The sequence below is a fragment of the Paroedura picta genome, chromosome 7, assembly GCF_049243985.1.
Source record: "Paroedura picta isolate Pp20150507F chromosome 7, Ppicta_v3.0, whole genome shotgun sequence".
NCBI lineage: Eukaryota > Metazoa > Chordata > Lepidosauria > Squamata > Gekkonidae > Paroedura > Paroedura picta.
The window spans coordinates 46,323,643-46,346,872 of NC_135375.1; the positions used below are offsets into that span (position 1 = coordinate 46,323,643).

At 39.2% G+C, this 23,230-nt stretch overlaps 1 protein-coding gene and 1 long non-coding RNA gene across 16 annotated transcripts in view; one reads left to right on the forward strand and one right to left on the reverse strand.

Moving 5' to 3' along the window:
* The first annotated feature begins 4,441 nt into the window (after positions 1 to 4,441).
* Positions 4,442 to 23,230, forward strand: part of PPIP5K2 (diphosphoinositol pentakisphosphate kinase 2) — a 79,408-nt gene continuing 60,619 nt past the window's right edge. For 9 of the 15 annotated variants that reach the window (XM_077347705.1, XM_077347708.1, XM_077347704.1 and 6 more), the window contains exons 1-9: positions 4,442 to 4,584; positions 7,493 to 7,622; positions 13,930 to 14,324; positions 15,483 to 15,678; positions 16,234 to 16,324; positions 18,517 to 18,602; positions 19,486 to 19,640; positions 20,596 to 20,697; positions 22,049 to 22,210. In XM_077347705.1, the coding sequence (XP_077203820.1) occupies positions 14,184 to 14,324; positions 15,483 to 15,678; positions 16,234 to 16,324; positions 18,517 to 18,602; positions 19,486 to 19,640; positions 20,596 to 20,697; positions 22,049 to 22,210 (933 nt within the window). In that variant the 5' untranslated portion in view covers positions 4,442 to 4,584; positions 7,493 to 7,622; positions 13,930 to 14,183. Of the gene's footprint in view, positions 4,585 to 7,492; positions 7,623 to 9,899; positions 10,186 to 13,929; positions 14,325 to 15,482; positions 15,679 to 16,233; positions 16,325 to 18,516; positions 18,603 to 19,485; positions 19,641 to 20,595; positions 20,698 to 22,048; positions 22,211 to 23,230 lie in introns of those variants that run through there. The other 6 variants (XM_077347698.1, XM_077347701.1, XM_077347703.1 and 3 more) reach the window with 2 other exon arrangements.
* Positions 4,912 to 16,755, reverse strand: LOC143842473 (uncharacterized). Its single transcript, XR_013233127.1, has 3 exons — positions 16,585 to 16,755; positions 12,156 to 12,219; positions 4,912 to 5,488 (listed from the first exon to the last, which is right to left on the reverse strand). It is a non-coding gene; the product is annotated as an uncharacterized LOC143842473 (long non-coding RNA).

Sequence of the window (23,230 nt, forward strand, 5' to 3'; positions counted from 1 at the left end):
ATTGCTATGGTAATGTTTAAACATCCCTTCAAAATAAGATACAGACACACCACAACAATGAAGTGTGTTGTAAAGGGCTGGGGGGGATGAAGTAAAGGGCCGGGGGGGGGGGAGAAGGCGTCCTTCGGGGCCCACCTCCAGTTAGTCAAAGGACCACCTGTGGTCCGTGGCCCACAGGTTGGGGATCGCTAATCTAGACTACTTCTATTCAGAGGTTTCCTTCTGATTTGGCTTACAAATTCAAGTAGAATCAGAAAGATATGGTGGAGGAGGAGAGGTACCCCACCTTTTACCACCCAACGGTGTCTCAGTTCTTTGTCTACAAAGACACTGTAATAACTTGGGAGAAATCCATGTTCATAATTAAATCAAGGAAATGCATGTTTCTTCTCCAACTGTGTTGGCAAGAAAGCCAAATGAGTAAAGCACGTGAATAATTATTGGCACCTCGAGAGAAGGAAAAAACAGCTAAATAAGTCTTCTTCTGTACACACAATTTCCTATGCTGTTATGGGCTATTTTAAAAGGTGACAATTCCCATCTTCATTCTAGCTATTTCTTGCTGGGCAAATAATTTGTTTCACACTTATTACGTATGTTTTATTTTTTTGTAAATTTATACAATTTGAAATTTACATACAATATGAATCGTATTTTACAAGAAAGTATTAATCTTTATTTTCTACTATACAGAAAGTATATATTTCGATGAGCTTCAGATCTTCATTGGCACAGAAATTGCAATGTGGCTGATGAGAACTACTGAGAAAGGGGTGAGGAGCGTTCATTCTCTTGGATCTTTCTTCTGATATTATCAGCCATAGTTATCATTCCCAAATATGTCACTCAACTGTGAGTCGGGAGCATCATGATCTGGTGGTTCTACTCCTATTTGAGAAGCAGGCTTCCAAAGATACTGCTGTAGGACTAGTTGATGCTTGGCAGTTGTGTTATAGGTTTTCACAGGGATCTATTTTGCTCTTCATGCTTGTGACATTAGGGAATTTGAAGCAAGATATTATCAATATGCAGATAATGTCCAACACCCTCTTCACATTAGAATTGGATGCAGCAGTGGATATGTTGAACAAAAGTTTGGATACAGTAATGGGCTGGCTTGAAAATTAATAAATTAAAGCTTAATCCAGACAAGATGTAATGCTCTGAGGAAGAGTGCATGCACTCAAAAGCTCACACCTGAGCCTCCGGGGAGGGCGGCATATAAATATAATAAATAAATCTTTGTTGGTTTTAAAGGTCCTATTGGACTCTATTTTTGTTGTGCTACTTCATACCAACACGGCTACCCACTTGAATCTATTCTTAGATAAGTAGTGACTTATTGTCTGGGTAAATGGAATACCACACTTTCTTAAAGGCAAAGTTTATAATTTGATGGTGATTTAAGATCTGCATTTACCTTTGAATACTGAAATGCTGTTTATGGCTCAGCCTAGCCTTTTTCTAATATTAATTAGTTCACAACTGTGCCCTTTCCTGGGAACTACTGACTTTGCTCTAATCATACTGAGGCTTCATTAATGTAATGCGCTCTGTGTGAGGTTACTGTTAAAAGCCATCTTGAAATCTTCAATGTATTAGGCAAAACTATATCTAGGGGAGCACTGGAGTCATCACATTACTTGTATTTCACATTTCACCCTTGCATGAAAATATGCAGCATCATTCATTTTATTTTTCGGCGCAATGTAATGTGCTTGCTTTTTATCTTTAAAGCCTTAACTGGTCTGAAGGGTTTTTTCCACTCATGATCTTGCTTATCCAAACAAAATCTTTTTTTGAGGTTCCTTTCTGGATACCTACAAGGGAAATCAGGGTGTTGCATTGGAGATATGGCCTCTTCATTGGTGATGCTATGACTCTGAAACATTGTTCCAGTTATGATTATATATTCCATCTCTTGCTATCTCTATTGTTTCAGTTATTGGCTACATTGCAGAACTTTCAGCCCATATACAGTCTATAATTTGAGTTTTAACTATGATATACCATAGCCTGCTAGCCTCAGTTCTCCCTCCACTACACCTTGCAGTACAGGCATAATATTGAATTAATTGTGCTGACCTAAAATGAATTCTAATGTAAGGTTAACTTACATTGTCATCCTAAGAATACTTTCTCAGGAGTAAGTAGGCTTCTGAGACCTGCTTAGAAATGCACTGCAAATTACTTTTTAGCCTCCACACTCTAACTCTTCAGCCAGGCATTTGGTTGAGGCCAGGATAGTGAATCAGGTCATTTTGGGCCCCTCCTCAAAACTGGAAACCTGGAAATTTGCATCTCATTTCTTCCACTACCACTGAAGAACATCCATCTGGTTGTGGATTGCTATTTTTAATGCTGCTGATATGATTAATGTTGTTTTAATTGTTATTGATATGGTTTGTCATTTTAAGGCTGTTTTATATTGCAATCTCGATTTTAAAATGTTGTAAGCTGCCAAGAGCCGGCATTTGCTGGGAGTAGTGGGTTAGAAATGGAACTAAATAAATAACTTCCTAAATATACTCAGCTTTGCCTCTTCTCTCATCTGCAAGATTAAAACAATGACATTGCAGAGTTTGTCTGAGACAATAAATTTTTCTGACACAATAAATTAGTTAGGATTTAAGATACAAGATTTTTTGTTATATACAATAGTGTATTTTTCCACTTGTGTCACAAAGTGTATGGGTAGTTATTTTAGATTTAAACAAACCCCTCTCCAATACACGCAAACACAGCCAAGTCTGAGAAGCATAGACATGTTAGAAGAAATAAGGTTCAGAACTGTTATGGTAAAAATAAAGTTCTGTATTTTATGATCAATTACCTTTTATGAGAATTCATCCATCATTCAATGCTACTGGAAAATCATAGATTCAAACAGGTAGCCATGTTGGTCTGAAGTGTTTGCATTCAAAAGCTCACACCCTGAATAAATCTTTGTTGGTCTTAAAGGTGCTACTGGGCTCTGATTTTACTGGAAAATGATGAGATTGAAGTTCCTGATTCCAAGTTCTTATTTGTGAATACAAACTAAAAAAAGTAAAGACACTTAAAAAGCTTTGCACCACCATATCTCATGCAATACCCACTTCAAGGGAACCTGCAGTTTGTAGTTCCAAAAGCTAACTTTAAACTGGGTCACATACCCCCTACAGGACAAAGGCATATTCAGAATCTGTACTTCTGGTTTGCCCCAAGTTATGCACTCTCACCCTTCATAGAAGGCCATGCACTAGTGCTAAAGATGCCAACCTCCATTTGGGATCTGAGGATCCCTTGGAATCTCCAGACTACAAAGATTTCCCCCCTGAAAAAAAATGGATGCTTTGCACAGTGGAAACTATGGCATAGTACCTCACTGAGGTGCCTGTGCTCGCCATGCTCCATCTCCAAATCTCCAGGAGTTTCCTCTAGCTAAATCTGGCAATGCTACCTGCCCATATCTTGCTGTTGCCCTGGGGAAACCTGGCAATTCTTACTGGTGTCCAGTACAAATACTGGTTCTGGCTCTAACTGAGTTGCCTCTGAGAAGCCTTTATTAGGAAAATCCAAGTAAGGAAATGTAATGGTAGGAATCTGTTTCCCAAAATAAGCTTTAGACTTGCACATATACATGCCACATACTATACACACCACCCCAGCATGGTGCAGTGGTTAGGAGTGGTGGACTCAAATCTGGAGGGCTGGGTTTGATTTCCACTCCTCAACTTGAAGCCAGCTGGGTGACCCTGAGCCAGTCACAGTTCTCTCAGAGCTCCCACACCCCACCTACCTCAGAAGTTGCCTGCTATGGAAAGTTTTTGTAACCCGCTTTGGGACTCCTTCAGGTACTAAAAAGCAGGGTATAACCTCCCCCCCAGCTCTTCTTCACAGCCCCTGCCATACAAGAAGAGCTATGTTGCTTCTCAGTGCTAACTGCTCCGAGTTGGCATGCCCCCATTCAGAAACCAGAGGGCAGCTGAACCTCAGAATAATCTGTCGGCCACCCAAATCATATACATCTCTACTCTCTAGAGCAGGGGTAGTCAAACTGCATTCGCTGGCAGGGGCTTCTGGGAATTGTAGTCCATGGACATCTGGAGGGCCGCAGTTTGACCACCCCTGCTCTAGAGCCTAATTTGGCTACCCGCTACCCTCGCACAGAACTTCCCACGTTCCTCCCGACGCCTACGAGAACGAGCCCTGCAGCGTCCTCTTAGCCTCAGCCACGCAAGCGCGCAGCCTCCAGTTTGCCTCAGAACGGGCCAAACCCACAGTCTGTAGTCCGCACCTTTCATTCTGATCCCGTACGCGAGTCTCCAGCTGTGTTGGAGATCCCGGCTATGACCACCTGGCCACCAGCCCGCCCCCTTGCACGCGTTTCCACCGTGACTTCTATGACGCGCGCGGAAATGACGCCGGAGGGGCAGGGCGAGGGAAGGGGGCAGCCGGGCATTCTGAGGCAATAGGGGGCGTGGTCGCGCAGCGGGTCAAGGGTGAGAACGGGCGGGAGAAGCTGCATCGCTTGCTGGTTTCTCAATGGGAAGGAAGCCCAGCGGCCAGAGCCGCGGCGGCATCTGAAGCGAAGCAGCCCAGGTGAGGTGCGCCGCCCGGGTCGGCTCGCCCGACATGCGGCCCCTTAGAATGAGGGCTGCTCTTCGCTTTCCTAGTGGCCCCCCTCGCCAGCCCCCAGGGCACCAATGGGAAGAGGGGGCGGGCCCAGGAGGGCAGCGTGCTGCTGGCGGGGCGGTTAGGCTCGAGGCGCGGGGGTCTGTCTGCCTGTCTGTCCGGCCTGCCTCGCCGCCGCCTCTCCTTCGCTCGAGCCCGCATTCTCCATCCCTCCGCCCCCCCATCTGCCCAGGTGGCCCCGAGAGCCCCCTCCCCCAAGGCGGGAGGAAGGAGCCTCCCTCTCCCCACCCCCGCTCAGTGTTTCCCAAAGTAAACAGGAGAGAGGAAGAGCGCGGGGCGTCCACTATTTAATAATAATGCTGTGTAATAATGTTCCCCAGCCCCAAAGAAACGCGCGCGCTTCAGCAGCCACTTTTGCACGCTTGTCGGGTCTTCCTGAGGAAGTACGTCGGCCTTTTGCATCGAGGTCTGCCCCGAAATTACCACATTCTTATTCCCTACACACACTCTCTCTGTCTCTCTCACTATATATAAAATAACAAAAGCCGCAAGTAAAAAGTTTCCCAGCAGAAAGACAGCAATAGGGCTGCCGCTGCCGATCCCGCTCAGTATTGCTAGTGTCTGCATGCGCTGCATAGCTAGACGGGATGAAGGTCTTCAGTTCCGCAGTTTGCATCCGCTCCTCGAGCCCGCTTCTCGCTGCAGTGGTGGGGACTACAACAGAGGCGAGGAGATGGTGCTTGACCTTCCTGCTGTTTGCAGTACAGGATAATACAGCAAAACAGCAATACAGTTTTCCATCCACCCTTCAAAGACATCAAGTTTCTGTTTTGTTTAAATCATTTAGTTGCTTTCCTTTGCATGCACACATCTGAGATGGAAAAACACAAATGTTACAAAAGAAAGGGGGAGACAACACATTATTTACTAATCAAGCCTTAAAGAATTTTACAAAGATCTGTAGTAAAACTGAATACTGTGATCATTCCTTAATCCTGTCCCTACACATAGATGAGATAAATTCACTTGAAATTCTGTTGCTCAAAGAAGCTATTGATGAAGTGATATTCAGTTAATTTTAATGTCACCTGTCATCTGCTACTCCACATTAATTAATGGTTGCGATATCTTCCAGTCGCCAGCTGTAGGCTTTCTTTTTAAAGCCAACTATATGTTTATGAAACAGTAAGACAGGGAACCTGGTGTAATTAAAAATCCAAAAGTAATTTGTGTCAGCACAGTGGGCTCATGTGCCCCAGTCTATTTAGAACTGTTTATTTTGTTTAAAAGATATTAAAAAGAAACTGAAAATGGAAAATAGAACTATACAGTGTTAAGTTGATTCTTTGAATTGAAATGATCAGGCTTTTTGAGTATTTAAGAGTCGGAATGTAAGATGGAAGTTTGAAACTCTATTTATTTAATTAGAATTAAGACCTGATGTTTCAGTAGGGCTTGTTTTGGAAGCAGTATGCCTAGACTCAGTGAGCCTTACAGAAAAGTTCTTAGGATTGCAGCCACAATCAGTTAAACATAAGAAATAGGCTATAACAATGACTAGTCAATTTATAAGATTTTATATTCTGTGTAATGATAATAATAAAATTTCTAATCTTTATTTGGAGTTTTCTGAGGAAAGAGGGTCTCCATAGCCATAATTTTCCTCTCAGAGACAGACTGAACTGTTGTGGTAGCCTTCCTATTTCCTCTTTCTGTTTTCCTGGTTTGGCAAAAAAAAATCTGTAATGCTCTCAAATTATTTGATTATGACTTATTACCAGGAGAATGAACACTTTTTTCTAGTCTTCATGCTGTCATGTTTTCTGTTGATCTCAAATGCTTTGTGCTGGGCACAATGTTTCTGCATTTTAAGAAGGATGAGGCAAACTTCATGCTTTTTTCTAAAGTTGTTGTGATTAGTTGCTTTATGGCAGGTAAAACCTCAAAGATTATCTGAACTGCAGATATGAAATGAACTGCTACTGTATGATGTTAGAATTCATTAGGGCAGCTACTGCTACCAGATGACCTTGGCCAAGATGCCTTTTGTAAAGACTGCATGTCATGGGAATAGTTCTCATACTTTGTACCTATTATTAGCAGCTAGAGCCTGTTATAACTATGTCCAGATTTTATTAAGGATCTATAGTCTTTTATTAGTAGAATACTTCAGCTCTGTTTCAGATTTCTGGAATCTGAATCCTATTGCATTTATTGGATCCTCCATTATATTGATGATTTACACTGTATCATCTGCCTTGAATCTCAGTGAGAAAGGCAGACTATAAATGATGCGGATAATAGAATGATGAAGCATCTGATCCACATTCTTCTTTTTACGTTAACTAATATAGGTGTTTCAAATAAAACTTTGAAAAATCATTTATTTGCTGCCACTTCAGTTAAGGAAGACCACTTGGTTAGTAGTATAATAGAATAATAAGGTGAGCAAGACACAGACTTGGATGAAATGTTTCGGTAAAGTTGGCCTTCAACTGATTAAATATTGGATCAAGTATTTTTTTTAAAGCATTAACTTTTTTGAAATGAAAGGAAGGGTTCAGTTATAAAAAAAATTGAGTCCAATAGCACCTTTAAGATCAACAAAGATTTATTCAAGGCATGAACTTTTGTGTGCCCATGCCTTGAATAAATCTTTGTTGGTCTTTAGGGTGCTATTGGACTCAATTTTTGTTGTGCTATTTCAGACCAACACGGCTACCCACTTGAATCTATCAGTTATCATTGTTCAATAGCAATGCTGAATAGGGTGGTATATAAATATAATAAATAAATAAATAAAAAATAAATGTGAAACAATGATTTGATCATAAAAGAAACTTGTTTTAATTAGTCATTTTATCTTTCATTCTAGGATGTGAACTGGTGTCTACTGCACAGCCCTAGCTGAAAGTACTGAAGATCACTCAATCTGTATTTATCAGGAAATTAGCAAATATGCTTTGTTATGGTTTTTTGTTCCTACATTTTCTCTTTAACTCTCGGTAAGAAAATTGTATGGCATGCTTAATTGTGTAATTATATTTTTGAAGGTATAAATTTGCATAATTGAGATGGTTTAAGGAGATCTTATTATAGCCTTACTATGAAATTGCTTCTAAATATTCTGCCTCCTTACTGACAGTGCTGCTGCTTCCTGACAGCATCAGCAACCGTGTTCTGAACAATATGAAGTTTTTATCAGTCATGTTTTGTTTTGTTCATTCACACAGTATCCTACTCCCAACTGGCTATATAATTTGTCATTTTTTGTTTCAAGATTATGACATATTTTAGCTATTCATATTTCCTTCCTCTTCTTTTTTTTGTCTCTCTCAGTAGCTTCAAACAATTGTCAGTTGCCAGATATCTTTATTCCAGTTTGTCAGTTGCCTTTTTTCTTTGGAATAGTGAACATTTATGTGAACAGTTGGATGGAAGATCACAGAGCCACTTTAACATGTTTAGACACCAAGCCCACATAGTGCCAGATGTATATCTTTTCCTCTAAGATCATGTGAATCAGACCTCAGACAAAAATTATATCACTGCCTAATGTAGCCTTTCTCAACTTTTTTACAATTGAGAAACCCTTGAAACATTCTTCAAACTTACAGTACTCAAAAGCAATTCTCAGAAACTTAATGGCTAGGGGGGAAATCATGGATATTTCAATTTACAATATTTGTACTTCGCCTGCTCACCATACATAATCTTTGTTATTATATTTGTATAATTTATAGGCCACAACTTCATATGTAAACAAAACATATGTAAATTGTATTTAGAAATTACTGTAGTTGTAATTAAGGTTAAACGCACTTTTCATTTTTCACTGTTCCATTAGAATAAATTTTTTATTATGCCAGATATATGTTTAAAAATATAATTTAGAGTTAGCAACAGTGGGCCTAGTTCATGTTGATACTCTTTTCAGTTACTTTTAATTCTAGTTGATAATAGTATCTTTCTGTTGCTACCTTTTAAGACTGGAGTCATAAAGGGTATAACTCTGCTTTGTATTTTACTGTTAATTATTTCAGTGGTTGTATATTGTAATTATTGTTTGAGTATCTTAAAGACACAAAAAGAAAGTAAACAAACAAGCTTTGAAGAATTAGAAATATAACATTTTACATTCCATTGTGTTATTTAAACCAAATATAACAAGTGGGAACCTGCAAGGATGTGCTGAAGGAATCTCATTTCCCCCTCCCCAACAATTTCCTCTTTCCCGTTTCTCTCCCCTTTTCCTGAATTTTTTTCTCTCTTCATAGAGTTGCCAACCTCCAGATATGGTTGGAGATCTTTTGGAATCACAACAGAACTTCGGACTACAGAGATTGGTCCTCCTTAGGTTTGTCAGCTCCAGGTTGGGGAATTCTTGGGGGTTGATCATTGGAAGAGTGAGGTTTGTAAAAGAAAGCGACTTCTGCAGGTATAATACCATAGATAACACTCTCCATAGTATCTATTTTCTCCAGGGAAGCTGATCTCTGTCATCCAGAGATCAGTTGTAATTCTGGGTGATGTCCATTCCTCCACCTGGAGGCTGGCAGCCATAGTTCCCCTGGAGGAAATGGCTGCCCTGGAGAGTGGAGTCTATAGCATTATATCCCTCTGAGGTCCCTCCCCTTCTCAAATTTCTCTTCCCAAGTCACCCAACCCAGAAATTGTTGAGAATTTCCTAACCTGGAGTTGGCAACTCCATTCCCTTCCTACCCAACAGCCTATATGCCTCTCTTGTCTTAAGCTTTCTCTCTCAACGTTTTCCTCTCCAGCAGCCTCTGCCTAGGAAAAATGTGGCCCAGTTGTGTGGTACAAGCCACTAGGCAAGGCCCAGTTGCATGATAGAGAACCCGCAAGGACTTGTGGGGTTGCACCTCAAGTTCCTCCTCCCCACACTTTCCCAGCTCTTGGCAACCCCGTATCCTTTCCTTTCCACATTCCCTCTTCAGCAATTCATTAACTTATCTTTTATCTGCCTCCCATTATTTGCTTAATTTATACCCCACCATTCTCCACAGTGGGGACCAAAGCAGTTTACATTATTCTCTTCTCCTTTTTACCCATACAACAACCCTGTGAGATAGGTTAGGCAGAAAGTATGTGACTGGTTGAAAATCACCCAGTCAGCTTCCACAACAAGATGAAAATTTGAATCTGGGTCTCATAGACCCTGCTCTGAAGCTCTCATTGTTACACCATAGTGGTTTCCATAGGGTGGCTGCTGTTGAACAGTAGCAAACAATCAGGCCTAGTTAAGTCATGCTAGTCAAGGGGTTATCAATGCACTCAGAAATTACTGCCAGCCTTTAGGGTTGCCAGCTTCCAGATAGGACTTGAAGATCTCCCAGACAGATCTGTCCTGGAGAAAAGTTTAAAGAACTGTCATTTTGTATCATTTTTAATCACTTTCTTGTAGTCCTTCATTCCATTGGCTAGATTTTGCCAGTGATCTAATAAACATTGCCTTTGGAGCTTTATTGACGTCATCTTGCTGCCTGACCAGATTTCTGCAATGGGGTAAAAAGCTGACACCAGTTATATAATGAAGAGACTTTAAAGGTAATAGGAAGAAGTATCGTACTGATGGATCAAGAGCTTATTAGGAACTAGGAAGTGTAACGTGTATTTAAAATAATTTCTTAAACTGCAAGAATAAATAGATTTCATGTAAACAAATACGGTATCTGGAAAATAGCATGGAAAACAACTAGCTATATATCCTTATATGCTTATGCCATCCATATTTGTTATGCTAAGCTATAGGCCTTTACAATGGTAGTAGTTGTATTGTAAAATTCTGAATTTTCCTCACTGTAATACTGAAAATGTGAATGCTGTCATGACTGTGAGCAGCATGACATTTGAATGTGCTCTGACATTACTAAGGCTATCCTGACATTAATAAGGATATCCAAACAAAGAAATCTGTTTACAGTGCCCAAGGGTGCATCTTGTCCATGCTTTCTTGGGAGTGAGTTCTGAATAGAAATGCTTAGCCTTGAGCTATGGATCTCTTCTGTATAATGATCCCAATTCAGTAGTTAGTTTACATGTTGCTTAGAGAGATGTATGTGGAAAACCTCTGAAGTTATTATGGAATTTGGACTTGCTGGCTTGTTTTTATATATTCAGATATTTGCCAGTAATATTGTGCACAAAGATTTTACTTTTAGTTGTATGTGGCCTGACTGTTTATTTGTTCCCTTGTTTTGATGCTTTGCTAGTATATAACAATTAACCACCAAATGTTGTGGAGTAAATGTGTTTAACGTAGTTCCACAATTTCATTTCTCTTGCACCAGTTCAGTTTTAAGCCAAAAATTTACAGTCCAAAAGGGAACGCATTTTAGAAAGCAAATAAAGGGAGAGCATTGTGGTCTAGTATTATTATTATTATTATTATTATTATTAGATTTATAGCCCGCCACTCCCTTGTGGCTCGCAAGTAGGTTGTTGCTTCTTTAGTGGTAACCATCAGAACTCAACTTGTGCCACTGCAGCAAAGGTGCATTAGGTTGGGCTGACAAAGTTGTAGGAGAACCACATATGGGATTCTCAGATATAATAAAGTGGTAGTTAGGAGAGTTACAATACTGATAATATAAATACCACAACTTTATAATGCCAAGATTTCATGCCATGATATTAAATCATCATTAAATCAGTATGTATAATCACCATTGTAAAGGCTGCTGGGATACTAATTTTGATTGTCTTTGTAAGACAAAGTCATAAATATGATTTGTCCTTAGAATGGATTTCTGCATGAGCTGTTTTCTAGGTTTTGGAAGTTGCTGGGATACAGGAAAGTTAAACAAAAAAGATGAGTCCATGCGAGACAAACAAATGTAAATAAGAAATTTTACTAGTGTAATCAAACAGCTTCTGCTTTAATGCTAACAAAACTTGTTGTCATCTAGAAAAAGAATCCTCCTTGAGTCTTAGTTCTTTAAATAGATCACTTTTTGGGATGGCATTAACCTTCTGATATGGCTTTAGCCATAACCAGGGGTAGATAACCTCGTTGTTGTAGTTGCTGAGAATTCCTTGGCAGAGTTCTTAAAGTCCAAAGGACTTGTGGAATTTATTTTTGTTCTTAAAAACAGACCATAGGGAATTATTCAAGAGGGTAGCTGTGTTGGTCTGAAGTAGCCCAACAAAAATAGAGTCCAACAGCACCTTTAATGTTAATAAGGGAATGTTAATCTTGAGGTTCCATGTGTGGAATGACCTGCAAATTAAATAGGTGTTCCTATCTGTGTTTTTTGTATAATTTAACTGGTACTGTCTGGCATTTTGAAAGAAAAAGATCCAAAAAAGGAATGTCTTATTCATGGATGAGACACGTCCTTTCACCCCAGGGAGACTTGTATTATAAGGGGTAAATTCTCTGTTAGAACCATTGGCATACCATCTAGACACATTCCTCCAACCCTTTGTTAAAGACACCCCTTCAGATGTTTCAGATCTGATCAGTCAATTAGAATATTAGAATATTTAAAACTGCCTGAAGGAGCAGCGTTTCTCACCTTAGATGTGAGCTCCCTTCCTCATGTGACCACATTTTGGGATACAGAAAAGGGCAGGTGGATTCTAGGCAGGAAAAGGTTATTTTAGTAAATAACATTATTTAAGAAATTATAAATTATTTAACATTTTAAGTATATTTTTTCCCTTCTGAGGCTTTAAAAAGTACCTTCATTTTGTTTTTTCGAATAAATAAATGTATTTGCATTTTATCAATCCCATAAAAAGCTGGTCTGACCTCTTAAAGTTAGTGGAGTTTTATGGAGGTAATGATGTCCCTGCCTAAGGGACTTGCAACTTCATTCCAAATCATCCTCAACAGGCAGAGAATTCTTTAATAAAATTAAAGTAAAATTATGAAGTTAAATTATGAACAAGCCAAAAGCATGGTCAGAGAGTAATTGACATAGACAGCAAGACCTAAGTAAGTTAACCCAGTAGACAGAAGGCATATTATGAAACTGGCTCCTTACCTATTTTTCATTGAGCTCTATCTTAATAGAAGGGCTTTATTTATTTTATTTATTTATTTTTCAATTTTTCCCGCCATTCCCTATGCGGCTTGTGGCGGGTCACAATGTCTTAAAACCCCATTAAAACTCCCACTAAAAGACTTAAAATCCATCACAACATAGCGGAAACAGAAAATCCCCTTCCTACCCCCATGACTAAGTGGGATGGAGAAAGAGGAGGTCAATGATGTTCAAAAGCCCGGGGGGAGCAGTAGATGTATCTCGCCGACCCCAGCCTCAACGATAGACCTGGCCCTGTGAAACGCTGAAAGGGCTCGCAGGGCCCGCAGCTCACCCCGGAACTCATTCCACCAGGTAGGGGCCAGGACCGAAAAGGCCCTGGTTGAGGCTAGGCGCACTTCCCTAGGGCCGGGAACATTGGCTAGATATGAAGCCCTACCTACAGCCATTCTTGAGGGCAAGTATAAGAGAATCCCTTACTCTGAAAAATTATGCCCATGTACAGTGGGAAAGAGAAATTCTGTAGGGCATGTTCTCCACTGTCCATACCATAAAGAGCCAATGGCTAAGTTTATTCTACCACTGGTGGGCAAATACCATAATTGCTCAGAGAAGACTAGCTTATTATCATTATCATTAGATTTATTTCCCACCACTGCAAGGCTCGTGGCAGGTAACAATATTCTTACCTCATTAAAATACCCATTAAAAGACTTTAAAAATCCCAACATGGCGGAAAAACAATCTTATTCCCACTCCCCCCTACCAGAGCAGTAGGAAAGGAGGGAATGATGTAACTTCTAATCCCGGCGGGGGGGGGGGGTGATGGATCTCATTCGCTGACCCCAGCCTCAACCAAAAACCTGGTGGAAGAGCTCCGTTTTACAGGCCCTGTGGAAAGCTGGTAAATCCCGCAGGCTGAGGTATTACACAGTTGCTGGTTCACATGCATCCTTTTTTGTGGTACCTACTTTGTGGAACAGCCTGTTTCTTCTTCCTCTTTGGTTCTGGCTATAGTAAAAGATAATGTTCACTTTCCGCATTACATTTCCCTCTTCACCTGGTATCCCTAAGTGAATCTTGTTTTTCTTCCTTGATTAAAGCTATATATGGATTAGTATGATTCATCTTAAGAAATTACTTTGTGTACCAGTTCATATGTCAAGATTATAGTTTCAGTTTTGAGTAAAATAGTTTTAATTCTGTGACATGGATGCTTTTAAAACATGCTGTTTCAGATATCAGCAGTTAAATGTCAAAGAATATATTGAATCTGTTACTGTTTCTTCTTTTTTTTTTTTAGGGTAGAAAATTGCCATGGTATCTCAGGGAAATGGTAACCAGCATGATTCCCCCTTCCAGTAACAACTGAAAACAATGGACAGATGATACCAATTAAACTGCTTTTAGCAGCTGACTTTATCATAGTAACAAGGGACTGTAAGCAGTACTGAATTGCAAGGATTGTTATTACCCACGCCACTGGGAATTATGTACAGTGTCTCAGCTTTCAGTGTGGATGCAGTTTCTACGTAGATCACTCTAGGTTCTGTAATCATGTCTATTAGTGTGACAGAGAGTGAAGTCACTAGGTTTTTTGTGGGTGGCGAAGAAGGAGATGAGCTTTTGGATCAACCTACATCTTCAGGATTTGATTCCTTCTACGGTCATATTGAAGATGAAGATGAGTACGACTCTGTATGTATTACATTTGATAATTTTTTGGGTGAATGATACCACAAGATCAAAGATAGCAAAATGTTGTTAATGGAGAAGATAATGTATGATCGTTAGAGGCACTAAACACTTGTGGCCCCATTTCAACAAAGTATCTAAATAAATCATTGTATTAACATTGTTGAATTGGAATCAAACTGATCAAGACCTGACAGTTTGTATAATTCATAGAATCACAGTTGTTTTGTGCTTAACAAGTTGTAAATAGTGCACTTACTGAGAAATTAATCTCCCAAGAATTATGTCTTCATTATTGAGGTTAGGAAGGTTTTATAGATACATATTGGTATAGTGGGTTTCATTTGCTGTTGAGAAACTGTTATTTAAAATAAAAAGGTTCTAATACAAAATCCTAGTTTCATCTCTGTGTCATCCTACTGTGGTGAAAGTCACACATTTTTTTCACCCAGCAGTTTTAAAAAGTACAATCTTATGCAGAGTTATTTTGGTCTGGCTACTGTTTTTTTTATATAATCTGTTTTATTTCCGTTAGTTTAGCTGTGGGATGGTACCGTATAATTAGTTTAGATGTGGGATTGCACTGTAATTACTTGAATCAGCAGAATATTTCTTATTCTGGACATAAATTATTTAGGATACTCTTTAGCTGGTATTGCTGTCATGTAGCTTTGTCAGCGGTTGCACAGGATACCGTTAACAATGTCATTTTAATATAAATGGAGACTGAAAAGTAATCTTTTTTGGATTGTCCCCTCAGTTTATGAAATAATGTAACCTTAATGCATATTAAAAAGTGAACTGTTGACTTTAAATTTATTTGTTCAAATGTTGTTTATAATAAGATTTAATTTGGGCAAAGCTAATCATTTTGTACTCATTTTAAAAAATATTGTCAATGAGTGCTTGCTTCCCTTTTAATTGCCTATAGTGATATTATTTCCACAACTCTGCTTTTTAGTTAAATTGTTATTCTTTTAATTTTTTTTAGATTAAATGTGGCATTGAAAATGCATTCCTCATCTTTTTAACACAATAAAATAAACAATGTATGAAAACTACATGAGATTTTAAACTTTGTGATAATATAAGTTTGATTACATGAATGTGAAAAATATTGAAAAGAAGCATTGTATTGTTGTTGACTTTGTTTTTGACTAGCCACCAGAAAGACAGATTGTGGTTGGAATATGCTCAATGGCAAAGAAATCCAACTCAAAACCAATGAAAGAAATACTTGAACGCCTTTCCATGTTTAAATATATTACAGTAGTAATATTTGAAGAGGATGTGATTTTGAATGAACTTGTGGACAACTGGCCTTCGTGTGATTGTCTAATTTCTTTTCATTCAAAAGGTGATTGATCTTTATAGTTCTTCATTTCGTTTCAAAAAAACTTAGTAGTGCAGCATCCAACTAACCAAACAATTAAGCTGTTTATTGACAGTTGTGCTATATATTTATGTATGTTAGTTGGTTAAACAATAAATTGGATGAACTATTTGACACAGATAATTTTTCAGTGGGCAGGAATCATGCTCATTGGTGAAGTTTTCTAAAAGTAATCTTTTGATGTTGCAATTTATTCTAAGTTAACTATAAAAGTATTGTTCTGTTTGTACATTATTGCTCTTTATTTATTATTCATTCGAATTTTATACCACCTCTCTCCCATGGTGGGCTCCCATAATAACCTTGGGATAAAGCAAACCTAATAGATTGTATTTCTCTGAAAACTGAACAGGGCATTATTTATAGAAGACAAGATTAAGGGTAACAGTAAAAGCATCCTAGCATTGATCAAATCTGAAAGTACCCATTCCAATCCACTTTACCTTCCTCCACACTCAGAATTTACTTTAATATAGTAGATGTAAATGTAATATTACTTAATAAATTTTATTTATTTAGGGTTTCCATTGGACAAAGCTGTTGCCTATGCAAAACTCAGGAATCCATTTGTTATTAATGATTTGAATATGCAGTATCGCATTCAAGACAGGTAAGTAGATATTCAGAAATCACAGGTTAAGTATAAATAGATTAATTTCTGTTTTCAATCTTAAAAAAAACCCCTACCCAAACCAAAAAATACTGATCTAATATAGGGGTTAAATAAACCCATAGTAGTAAAAAAAACATAGGGTTTGCTTGGAGTATGCTACCAGCTGCTAAGAAAAAAACACTTTACTAAATAGTTCCTTTTGGCAATATAGGAATATAACAACAGTAAAAGGAATTGGGAAGAGAAGAGTCAGTTACCTTGTAGGGGTTTCTGTTGTTTTTCTGTATGTGCAGCATAGACCTTAATGAAGATACTGCAGTTTGTAAAACTGTACTGAGCGCTTGAGAGAGCACGAAACACTACAGAACAGTTGGCTATTAACACTGGAGAATGCATAAGCTGGATAAGATATAGTCTTTCCATATCCATTCTGGTTAGGTGACATGAAGCTGTTGTCTGCACTGATTGATAGTGGCTCATGGGAGGGACGGTGTCTCTGATAGAGGTCTTTCACATCATCTGCTACCTGATATTTTTAACTGTATATGTCAATGATTGAACACACTACCTTCTGCTCTGCGACTATTCCAATGCCCCTTCCAGTACAATGGCTTTTTCACAGAAAGGTACCATATTGGATTATGTCATCTCACCATAGTCCAGAAAACCACCATGGTGTATAGCATCAAGCATCACCCATTTTCCCCATCAACTTACTCTTGCAGATAATTTGTCAGGATGACCAAGGCAGTTTCTGTGCCATACCCAGAATGTTTTCAAGATGAGTTCCAATCTACATAATCTGTTTTCTCTATAAATACCTGGAATTGTAGTTCTTTCAAGAATTAACAAATGGACGTAGGGGAATAACATGGATTTTAAACCACTGATCAAGTGAAGCATTAAGTACTTGAAAGATACAGCACAACCAACAAAATGCAGTTTGGTCTCCTTTCCAATAATGTGGCTATAAAATTATCATTACTAGGGTAGCAAAATGAAAAGCAATATGCCCCGAGCATAGGTGGTACTTTTTTTTAGAATGAGGCAATGTGCAGATGCAACATAGACTCTAACCTATATGTATTTTATTTAGAATATATTTGCATGCCTCATGTCCAGAACTACTTAAAGTTGCTTAATGAAAACAATAATATTAGCAAGAACAAAGATTAATAAATACATCTTTTTCCTCTGCTAAAGACCCTTCCTCTCAGTTGTAATAGGTTATATTCCTAGCTTTGTATCAGAACTAAAGTACTACAAATGAAGCTTAAAATTAATATTATCTTTGGTAACAACCAAGTTATTAAGTTATGTCCTCCTCTAAATGAATTACAGTTAAATATGTTAAGAGCTTACTGCAGGATGTAAGACCAGTCTCTTCCTTAGTTGGTGCATTGTATAAAAATTGCCCTAAATTGTTATTTATCTGAATAACAATTTATCTATTGAAGGCAGCAGTATTGAATTTGAAACTCTTACCTATTCGAGTTTGTATTGTCCTACAGACCTATGGTCCCTTCCTTGTATATCATAAAGTTTTAAAAATACCATGATCTGAAAAAAATAACTTGGCCATCAACTAAGTTAGTGGTCCCCAACCCCCAGTCCAGGGATCATTCTGTACCGGGCCGTGGCTCCTCCTCATCCTCCTCCCCAGCTGCTGCCTCGGGGGCTGCCCTGCCACTCTGCCACCAGCTCACCTTTGGTGCTCTCCGGTGGCCGCCATGGCTGGGGTTCCCCCTCGGCGTGGCACTGCGCAGCTGCTGCTGGCAGCACCCCCCAGCAAGCGGCGGGAAGTCAGGGGCACCGGTGGGAAAGCAAGTGGAGCAGAGGCTCAGGTGGCGGTGACGTTCCTCGTCAAAAGACTGCCCTCCCTGGGCCTCAGTAAAATTGTCAAGCGTTGACCGGTCCCCGGTGTTAAAAAGGTTGGGGACCACTGAACTAAGTGTTCTTTGTCTAAGCCCCATTCCAATGGTAACAACAATATTCACTTATTAAATATAAACACTAAAATGAAAAGAACTTTGAGCAGTTAAGAAAAATATTATACTGGGAGGTGGTGCCGTTAGTAGTAGTAATCTTTGATTACACAGCTATTGAAAGAATATGTAAAATTATGTGGGCATACTGGGACTTCAATGGATGACAATATTCATTGTATGGGAATTGTTTTTATATTTTAGGTGTGAAGTTTATAGCATTCTTAAAGCTGAAGGCATTTTACTTCCTCGTTATGCAATTCTAAACCGTGATCCAAACAACCCACAAGGTAACAATTGTTAAATGGATTTGTCTAAGGACTCTGATTTAACCATTGGCTGAATGCAGACATCAAACCTGTTTTTGATGAGCGGGAATTTATCCTCTTGCCATTCTCCATGAGCTGCTTCCCAGTTCTCCCCACATGTAAAGCATGGTTGAAAGCTTTCTCGTTTCATAAGCGAGAAAGTTTGCCGAGGTATATGAATGTATATACCTGAACTTGTTTCAGTGGAAACAGATGACATTGTCTTTATGTAGAAGTCATGGCAGATTGCAGTTTGATTCAAAGCTTCTGACATTAGGAGTCCATCAGGATTGGGAGGAAGGGAGCTCATGAGCATAGTGATAAGCCATGATCATGTCCATCACAAACAAACACAGGTTGGTGTCATCTGAACACAGCCATATTATTATTATTTCTATATACCGCCCTCCCTGAACGCTTAGTGCGATTCACATAAAACAGAAACAATGCAGATGACTTATTTTTACAATAATAAAGTGATAACAATAACGTGATATTGAGTATTTATTCTGAATACTATTTCTCTGTTACCATCTTGGCACAATGGGTGCTTTTAAGACTTTCAGTATAAACAGTTTATTGTACAGCAGGCTGTTCTTGAAATGTAGTATTTCAGATGAAGGCAACTAAAGCAGATCCGGAAATTAAACCATGATAGAAATGTTGCTCGTACTGTTTCCCATGTTAGTGTTATGATTCTTTTCCTGAGCTGACTGTGCCACAAAATCTTTTGTGTTGACAAATACTGTGCCAAGCAATGAAGCTGTGGAAGGTAGGACAGGGATAGCAACTCTTCCATGCCCCCTGCCAATATTTATATCTCTTATGAACCCAGCCTGAGGACTGCACTTCATGTATTTTTCAGAATGCAACTTGATAGAAGGAGAAGATCACGTGGAAGTTAATGGAGAAGTTTTCCAAAAGCCGTTTGTAGAAAAACCTGTCAGTGCTGAGGACCACAATGTGTATATTTATTATCCGACATCTGCTGGAGGTGGAAGTCAGAGGCTTTTTCGGAAAGTGAGAATATGCTAAAAATAACTATTATTGATACTAAAATAACCAGTCTGATTTTTTTGACTGAGATTAAAATGAAAATTATTTTAGGAAAATAATAGGAAACTGATCTGTGTATAGGGAAAAACATATTCTGTTGGGTTACAGTTGATTTCTGTACTGTACCTATAATGGCAATTCCTTGACCACTCACACCTAATCAGTCAAGCTGTCTCATTGTATCTCATTTTCTCAGTTGTCACTTAAATCTCAGATGCTGTGAGCCCTTGCGCAGAGCCACCATAATTGAATACTTAGTAGATGGTTATAAAATATTACGTGTTGCACTGCTTACCATTGAGTCTTGACCATTCCCCTCGTATTCTGAACCTAGAAGTCAAAACTGAAGCCCTATGTGCTTGTTTGAAATGGGCAGTATATGGTAGTTGAAGATTGTGTGTGGGTAGAATAGATTTCGGTGGGTAGAATAGAAATGGAAACATGTCACAGGCAACAGAATTTGTTAACAGCTAATACAGTAGATTATTTAATTTCTTAAAAGAAAAGTGTGATAAATGTGTTAATGCATTTATTATGTTGCAGAACTATGCTGGAAGCGTCTGATACGAAGCTGAACAATAGCATGAGTATTGGGAATGTTGGGTTTAATATATTAGGCAAAAAGGCACTTTGATTTTTGTGGTTCTGCCTCCATCTCTTTCTGTGTCTTTTAATTTCATGAAGACTCAAACTATATGCCCAAAGAGGTCCTGGGCTGTTCTCTTCTTATAAGGCATTTCACTACTCTAGTTCTGCAAGAAATTTGTCAATTTCATGCTTTTATAGGTATGTTGAAGGTTTTTTTTTAAATGTTGAAATAGACTGGGGGATAGAGAGTAAAGAAGTATCATTTCTTCATGGATCTGAGAAGGCTTTGACATAACATGGATTTATCTCGATGAAAACATTTGTGTTTCAGATTGGCAGCAGAAGCAGCGTTTATTCCCCGGAAAGCAGTGTGAGGAAAACTGGTTCATATATTTACGAGGAATTCATGCCTACAGATGGCACTGATGTGAAGGTATGACAGCTGTGTACTCCAGTTTATATTTAGAACAATCAAGTGCTTGCAAGCTCAGTAGCTATAGATGTGAAATCTTTGCCTGAAGTGGAGCTATTATTAAATTTGAAATAGTTCAGGTATCACATACTGTTTTCTCCAGGGAAAAGAAACAGTACAGTAAAGAATGCTTTATTGTGACTATCTCTGTAGATATTTATTTTCTATTCAGTTGTTGTGTAGTGGAATCATTCCTATCATGCAGATAGCAAATAAATGTTTTACCTCCATATGTTCTGACCATGTAAAGGGATAGGTGCCCTTGTCCTAAAATCCAGTGTTTCTGACATTTCAACTCAAAACGTGTTTACTTGGAAATAAGATTCCTAAGTTCAGCGCAAATTACTTCAAAGCATTTTTAAGAATGCTTGAATTATAACTGTTCTCTAGACTACATAAATCACTTATTTATTATTGAGGAAACATTTCACTTTTCCTGGAGAAAAAGGTAGCTTTGGAAGATGGATTGCTGCATAGCATTATACCTCTTTAGACCTCTTGAGGCTCCATTCTTAATCTCCAGGTATTTCTGAACCCAGAGATGGCAACCCTAATTTTTTATCTTGACACCTGAATGCTGTCTACATCTTAGTTTCTAGCTAATTACAAATAAGTAAGAAGGTCTTTGAAAAATATGTATTTGCAAATAATATACACATAATGTAATCCCAACCTTTTTCCGGTTGAGGACTGCCTCCAGTGTTGAGGGAAAGCTGCTGGCCCGGCAGTGCGCACGCACGTTTTCGGCAGCAGGTTAGCATCTGCTGGCATGCCAGAGGCTGCGCCTGCCTCTTTCCCCCACTCTCACAGCAAGAAGCTAGCCGGCCGCAAGTGAAGTGGCCGCTTTGGCAGTCGCTTCACTCGGGGCCTGGCGAGCTTCTCGCAGCAGGGGAGGGGGAGTTGCTGGTGGCCCGGCACCAAGGCCTTCACAGCCCGGTACTGGGCTGCTGACCAAGGGTCAGAGAATGGAAATTGCATTCAGTATCAGAAGTGCTTCGTGACAGCATTTGGGCAAGCAGAGCTAGCTGCATGTTCTTTGGGTCCTAGCCAATGACTGTAAGCCATCTGATCAGTGGTAGTGCTAAATAAATTAATGGCAGCAATAGACGTAATATGAAACACACAGCAAGGTTGAATAAATGCTATATAACTTTGGAGCTTTTCTTTTCAGTTTGTCTGTTATCTCCCTATCATGAAAAGAAAAGAAGTAGGGTCTGGAAATGTTGGAACTGGCTAAAAAACAATTCAATGAATGATTTTAAAGGAAAGAGAAGCTACTTATTATGTTACCTTTTTTTTTTTTTAAATAAAGGTGTACACTGTAGGTCCAGATTATGCACATGCAGAAGCTCGCAAATCTCCTGCTCTTGATGGAAAGGTAGAACGGGACAGTGAAGGGAAAGAAGTCAGGTATCCAGTCATCCTTAATGCAAGAGAGAAGTTGATAGCCTGGAAAGTATGCCTTGCATTTAAGGTAACAAAAGCACTGAGCATGCAACTGAACTCAATCGTAATTGATTTGTTTACTGTCTGGAAGTTACTGTTCAGATACTGTTTGAAGAAAGTTGTCTTTGGTTAACATGGAGAGCCTAATTGTTGAAGTCTTAGTTCAGCTGTAATGCCAAACCATAGTGTTGTGTTGCATGAACAAGTGTCAGGCTTGATTGTCTACTTGCATCCTCAGGTTTCACAATTTGTATTCCTTCCCTGTCTGCAGTAAACTATAGCTTGCTGTTATGTATGAACTAGTTTGTACAAGTTATAGCTTGCCTTAAAATAGAACTGAAAATAACATCATAGTTTGAAGTTCTGGTTTCTTCAAACTGTAATTTGCATAGTTTGGATATAACAGCAGACTACAGTTTGTTGTAAAATACAAAGCCACAGGAGGGAATCTGAGCCGGTGATGGAAGTTATGCAATCCCAAGGTTAAACTAAAACAGCTAGCCAATGTCTTCTATTAGATCTGAACAAAGCTAGGGAATGCAATCCTATGCAGAGTTGCTCTGTGGAGGACTGCAGTGTTAACATGTATGTATGTTATTTATTATATTTTAAAGCCTGCTTTTCTCCTGACCAAGTTATCATTCTGCTATCATAAGAAGATGGGCACAAACCAGCTGACATCATACCTACCCAGGCTCGAGTCTGCTCACCAGCATTCTTTGGCATACTATACAGAGAAATATTATGTCTACATATTTGCATCTTCTTGGCCCATTATGCACGGCCGCCGAAACGGCGATTTCGGGTCACATGGAAAACGCGGAGGGGGAAGATGTGAAGCACACCGGTTATGCACGGGACGGGGCGCAACAGCAGCAAAACCCAGAGTAACCGATTATGCATGCGGCGATCCCGGCGCTGCTTCTGGTTGCGCCCCGGTCACCCGGAAGCTGCGCTTTCTTCCGTGTTTCGCTAACGCGGCTTTTTCGGCGGCATGCACCGAAGCTGCGGCTGGTTGCAGCCGGCACCGTGCGTTATCGGTGATTTT